The sequence below is a fragment of the Fringilla coelebs genome (genome assembly GCF_963513975.1).
Source record: "Fringilla coelebs genome assembly, chromosome: 17".
Lineage (NCBI taxonomy): Eukaryota > Metazoa > Chordata > Aves > Passeriformes > Fringillidae > Fringilla > Fringilla coelebs.
The window spans coordinates 8172755-8179143 of record NC_140043.1 but is presented as its reverse complement, the minus strand read 5'-3'; the positions used below and the strand labels follow the sequence as shown (position 1 = coordinate 8179143).

At 37.5% G+C, this 6389-nt stretch overlaps 1 protein-coding gene across 1 annotated transcript in view; it reads left to right on the top strand.

Moving 5' to 3' along the window:
- Nucleotides 1-6389, top strand: part of TXNRD2 (thioredoxin reductase 2) — a 31975-nt gene that overhangs the window by 983 nt on the left and 24603 nt on the right. Inside the window, exons 2-8 of the mRNA XM_084217603.1 lie at nucleotides 163-228; nucleotides 913-969; nucleotides 1568-1712; nucleotides 2033-2107; nucleotides 2961-3039; nucleotides 3966-4028; nucleotides 4380-4450. Of these exons, the coding sequence (XP_084073729.1) occupies nucleotides 163-228; nucleotides 913-969; nucleotides 1568-1712; nucleotides 2033-2107; nucleotides 2961-3039; nucleotides 3966-4028; nucleotides 4380-4450 (556 nt within the window). The remainder of the gene's footprint in view (nucleotides 1-162; nucleotides 229-912; nucleotides 970-1567; nucleotides 1713-2032; nucleotides 2108-2960; nucleotides 3040-3965; nucleotides 4029-4379; nucleotides 4451-6389) is intronic.

The window sequence follows — 6389 nt, the reverse complement described above, 5'->3', positions numbered from 1 at the left end:
GATAGCTTAATGAACAAACTACAGCACCAGAGTGAAGTGAGGAAAACCCAAATCAGCAATAATCAATTATAAAAATAAGTGTACTCTGATAGTGTCCTTACATACCTCTCCCATCTTCCTGATCTGTTTCTATTCCTTCTTTTTTTCACGTCCTCTTCACAGGAAAGAATGAATATGATCTTCTGGTCATTGGTGGAGGGTCTGGAGGCCTTGCTTGTGCAAAAGAAGGTTTGTATGCATAAATAACTAACAGAAGTTTTGGGTTAACTGCAGTGGGGTGTAAGGAAACGAAGGGAAGTGTTACTGATAATCTTAAAGCTTGTTAAGAAGCATAGTATGCTCAGTAACTACATTAATCATTAACTTAGCTCCGTATGGTTAATCTGCAAATTGATTCACACCTTCAGATGGTGTGATCTTGTTTGGCTTTCCTCTTAACCTTTTAAAAAATATTTCTTCTTTTGTCATGGGAAAAACTAATAAGTTGTAAAAGTATTCAGAGTACCTCCATAGATACTGTAGTTTTTAAAATATCCTTCTCATTTATGTGTTAAAACAACAATACTTTCAGACTGTTTCCAAGATCTAACTGCTGTAGAGACCCTTGCCCCCTTTGTATCTCAGGGTAGCATGTTCAAGAACCCACAGTGTTCTTAAACATCTCATTTGAGGTCAAATTGCATTTTTAGGGTCAGTGGAAGCTGGAGGCCCCAGTCTGGGTTATTAAGCATCTTCCAGAGAATTTGCTGATTACATAGGCAGGTTTGGTCTCTGGTCTGGTATCTTGAGTTAGACAGAAAAAACCACTAGCTGTCATCTCCTGTATTTTATCTGTGTCTGTGCTACTAAAAATGTTTATGTTTGTGTATTTCTCCTTCCTCTAAATACCTGACCTTGCTTCTTTGTTTATAGCTGCTCAGTTTGGAAGAAAAGTGGCTGTTCTGGATTATGTTGAACCTTCCCCACGAGGTATGGAAGAGAAATAACAGAGTAATAATTGGACATGCATATAATTCAGCTGCTCAGGTGAGCAGATTGCTCCAGATAGCAGTGTCCAAAGCCACACTGCCTGTTTTGCTTGGAGTAAAAGTCCTTAAGCCCAGCTTGTGCCATGGCTCGTTCTCTCCAAGATGAACCAGCTGTGCCTGCTCCTCTGCACATTAAGCTTGTTAGCAGTGCTTGATGCTATCATTTATAGTGGACTTTGGACTTAAGTGAGAATATTCCCTCTGTCAAAATGTTATTTACAATTTGTAAAAATTTCTAATTGTGTCATGCTAAGACTCCTTGTACACAATGCGCAAAATGAGATCTGCAAACATGAATGTTTAGTTACTGAATCTTCTGAGCTCTGAGAAAAATCTCGAGATGGTTTGAATTTTAGAAGAAAAATATACAGAGATGTTTTTCACCAAACAATAGAGCACAAAGAAAGTTATAAACTGATCCGTAGGAGACAGTAAACTGTGTTGTTACAGAATTTTTTAGTTCCCAGGGACCAAACTGCATTGTTACACTAATCTGATGCATTTACTTTTTTTTCTTTTTTTTTTTTTTTCCCCCGAAGGAACCACATGGGGACTTGGTGGAACGTGTGTGAATGTTGGCTGCATTCCTAAAAAGCTTATGCATCAAGCAGCCCTTTTAGGGAGTGCCCTTAAAGATGCCCAACACTATGGCTGGAATATATCCCAACCTGTTCATCATACCTGGTAAAGACTGTTGCTTATATCCACTCCTGTGTGCTGCAAATGCTTAACAATAACCTTTTCCCAGCTGGTGTTTATTATGGGACAGTTAGGGAAGTGAATTCTGCATGTGAAATTTTAGCCTGGTTCTTGTTAAAAAACAGAATTAGTTTCTGGTTTCTCAGGGCAGAAATTATGTTAATTTGGACTTGATAATTTGCTTTTACAACAAAAAATACTGTGGTTCATTCCTGATTTTCAGCATATATCTTTGCCTATATCTTTGTGTTGCATAACCTGAACTTGTAATATGATGACTTCATATTCAGTCTCTTGTTTTGCAGGTCTGTGATGGCACAGGGTGTTCAGAATTATGTGAAATCCTTGAACTGGGGACACAGAGTGCAACTACAAGAAAAGTAAATAAGACTTTGAAGTTTGTCTTTCTTCCCACAGTCCAGGAGGTGCTCTTGGCCCTGTAGAACTGCAGAATTGTCTTTGAAGTTTCTATCTAGAGCTAATATTTTGAGTCTGTAAGTCTTTCCTTCTGGGGTCTGTAAGTGCCCTTGTCAGTGTAAGTGGTCTCTTCCTCTCCCATTTTCCTTTTTGGTGAAATAGTGGTTCACACTGACCATACACAAAAGCTTTCTAGCAGTGTGGTGATGCTTTCTTTAGTCTGGAGAGGTTTGGCATTAATATGAAGCAGTCAAGGTTTCTTAAGATACTTTTGATCTTATCCCCCAAAATTTCTATACCATACAAACCCACAGCTAACACTGTGCTAGAGCAGCAGATTTTTTTTTTCTTTTTTGCTTTCAGTGCAGAAATGGTTCCAAGTTTTTCCGCATGCAGTTCCTTTTATAGAGAAATTATAATAGAAAATTTAACAGATTCTGGTCTTGTTACTCCTACTGAGGTACTTTGGTGTGTTCTCAAATGAGCATGGTATCAGAAATGCTATAGATAGTACTAGTAATGCTATGGCTAACAGAAAAAAAAAATGTATTTTCTCAAGAGGTCAATAACCTGATCTCAAAGTTTGTTACAAGATTAAGTTACTTTCCTGTATAGAGGAGTTAAATGTGACGCAAGAATTAAGTAACAAATTATGATAGAGCTGAAAACAGTCCTATGAAATGAGATTCCTTTCTTTTACTGCTCTATGCCTGATTGCTACCCTTTTTAGCACTTAAATACAGAAAAGGTAGCTGATTGTATTTCATACCTATTCTTGTTAAATGTATGTTGTTGATGCTGTTTTCTTCTAAACAGGAAGGTGAAATATTTCAACATCAAGGGAAGTTTTTCTGATCCACATACAGTCCGTGGTTTAACAAAAGCAGGTAAAGAGGTGAGCTGCTGTGCTGATTTCTGCAGTGTTGTTCACTTGGAACGTTTCAGGTCATTTGGGAGCGAGATTGTCCTTTTGCAAATTGTTTGAGGTACTCAGTATTGTTTTAGTGAGTGAGATTTGCATTTTCCACTTAGAGAAGTTGTTTATGAACTTGACTGGTGCCTGCTGAGTCCCTCGCCTGGCCTGTTAGAGGTTCTTGCGAGTGGAAATGCTGAGACAAAAGATTTTTGTTTGATTTGGTCAGTCATGCTGATGCTTACAGAAATATAAGTTTTGAGAATTAGGTTGCTCTGAGCTGTTTCCCTCCTTCAGGTGATTTGTAGGGGTGATTAACTGGGTAATACCAAATTATGTGTGGGAGGCAATTAGTGGGAATGCACAGCTGGGTCACTTAACAGAATGGCCATTGCTGGGTATTTAATAAGGCCTGAACGTGCCTTTTTAACACATTTTTGAGGGAATTGTTTAATGTAACTGATTAATATCAGCTTGAATGTCAGGTTTTTGGGGATAGGTGCCTAGGATTTTCTAGAAAGAGTCTCCTTTTGAGGTAGCTTTACTCCAGGCCTAAGGTAGAATTTACTGCTGTGATCTCTGTGTGTTTTATCCTGACAAGAAGTTGATTTTAAAAGTGTCGTTTGTGCATAACTTGCTTCCAAGTAGTCATCAGAATCTTGCACAGTGTATGAACAATTGCATAGTTAATATTAAAACAAAACCTAGTGGAGAATGAGTAGGAGAAATTCTGCAGGTGTTAGTTTATCTCCACCCTTTTTTTAATGCATTGCTGATTATTATGTCACATAAATAGCAGATGGTTGTGCCAGTTTTCTCATTGATTACTCATTTGTACATAGATTAAATCCTAAGGCAGATAAAAGGATTGCAAATTATTAATTTTGATTTTTCATTTTTGTTTGTAGATTGTTGTTACTGCAGATAATATTGTCATTGCTACTGGAGGAAGACCAAAATACCCTATGCATGTAAGTTATCCTTCCATTTGACAACTCCAGTGCTTTGCTGACATGCAGAACACAGTGAAGGAGGATAAAGAATCTAAAAGTAAATCAAAATATGAGAGATTTTTGTACTTATGTCACACAAAAAATTGTCTTTATATAAAGGATGGCATTTTAATAAAACATTTCCATAGACAACAATTTGCTCTGATTCAGTATGTTGGTGTTGCTTAGAGTTGTAGGATAATTCAGGTTGGAAGTTGGCAGCCCCAGATATATTCTCTTTGGTCTGTACTTCAGTCAATACAGCCCAAACTGCTGTTAGCTTTTATTGCTGACAGGATTTGCATTGTAGATTCACTTGTGTCTTCATAGGTTGCAGGTGCACTGGAGTATGGAATCACAAGTGATGATCTGTTCTGGTTAGAGAAATCTCCTGGAAAAACGTGAGTTACCTTACTATGGCTGTAATAGATGCTGGCATTCCTACCTTTTCTAAATAGCAAGGTGAAAAATGTTCAGAATTGCCTTTTGTATGCCCATTTTTCTTCTGTTTTCCTTCTGAAAATGTGCTTTGCGATGCAGCAATATCATACTACCAAACTTCATTAGTAACTGATAGATCTTCCTCCTCCTCCTCTTATGAAATTCCCTTCTAAAATTAAATTAAATCACGTTTTCAGCGTGTTAGGTTGTGCTGTAGCGATTCCACCCCAAGTCACAAGAGGGCAGCATGAACTCACTTGGGGGCTGCTCAGTCCCCGTTCCTCAATTAGGGGAGAAGCAACATAATTTTGCTTTCTCCTAAGTTGTGGCAGTTCTATTAACAAAAGAAAATATGAAGAAACATTTGGGTTACTTCTGCTTTGGAAGCTATTTAACTGAAATATTAAAACACTGGTTTTGATGGAAATACTAAAATGCCACAGTTGTTTTTTACAGCACACAGCACAGTAAGATTCTGAGTCAACACTGCTACAGAGCAATTTCCTGATGAGGATAATTGTGATAGGAAATGCAGATTTCCTAGCCTGAAAGTTGGATAATGCTATCTTTTTGTCTTCTCTATTGAGCAATTCTAGAAAAAGCAAAAGAGACTTCAAGGTATAATACTGGTGTTAGTGCAAAAAACACACTTGCCATTCACGGCAGTGACTTTCTGCTATAAAAAATGCACTGTGTTAAGCTAAACTTCAAATAGGAAAATGAGGCTTCTTGGTACAGTTTTAGAAAGAAAGTAAATTTGGTTTTGTTTGTAGTGTTTCAGTCACCTCTAGAATAGTGAAGGCATGATTTATATGAGGAAAATGTTTTTAAGAAAAGCAGTACCCCCTCAAAAAAACCCCAACAAAATCCCAAACCAAAATATAAGATTTATCCTTATAAGAGGTTTCTGTGAAAATGTGGCTCTTGTCCAGTTGCTGCCAATGCAAGTTGTAACAGTGTAATGTGGGAGTCTAGTGTTTATATGTTGCATTCCTGAGATTTAGTCAAAATAAGCCTGCAGGGGCTACAGTAGCATTTCTGTGCTTTATCAGGCTGTGTCTTAGCAAATGAAGGAGGGAGTTGTTAAAGGTTTGTTTCTGTCGGATTTGTTTCTGTTATAAATATTCCCAAGGTTCAGTTTAACACCTTTTGTTTTTAGTCTAAGCTATGTTGTAGTTATTCTTTCTTTTCTCCCTCTCCAAATGTACATATCTCAGCTACAAATTACATGCCTGGAGGTTATAGAACTGTCAGTCCTGCAGTTATTCCTTTTTTTTTTTTTTTTTTAAGTAAACCATTAACCAACGTTAAAGTCCCATAGATATACAAACATGGGGAAGAAACTCACTACTGAGATGAAGGCTTTTGGCAGAGTGAATTAGAAGAGATGCCTTAAAATGTGTTGAGAATGAGTAAGAAATTCAGCAGGTGTGAACAAGGTTAGGTTCTGCTTTCCTAACTTTTCTTTTAGACACTGACAATGCCCAGGAACACCCTGTTTTGTACAAGAAAGTGTGAATAATGTGGGGCTGATGCTCTGAGTAAGTGCCAGCTCACATCCATTTTTCATCTAATGAAAAAGAAGAGCAAACATATGCCCAAATTACAGAAATTCTTATTCTTTTCCCTGTGAATCTCCAGTAGATATTTCTTTATGGGCAGTATGTGGCTTTTTGCAGTACTTCCCAGGAGCTGCATGCTCATGAGGGTGTGATCGTTCATTCGCAGATGAATCAGATGCCCTAATGGTGGAAAAATTATTTCCCATTATGTTAAATTATTTGCCAAGCATAAACCCCAGACTAGCAGATTTTAATCGCTTTTACTCAACCTATTTTCTGTACACCTTCAGAAGTTGTGTGTTTTTATTGTAAGATAGAGAGATGTTATCTGGAGCCT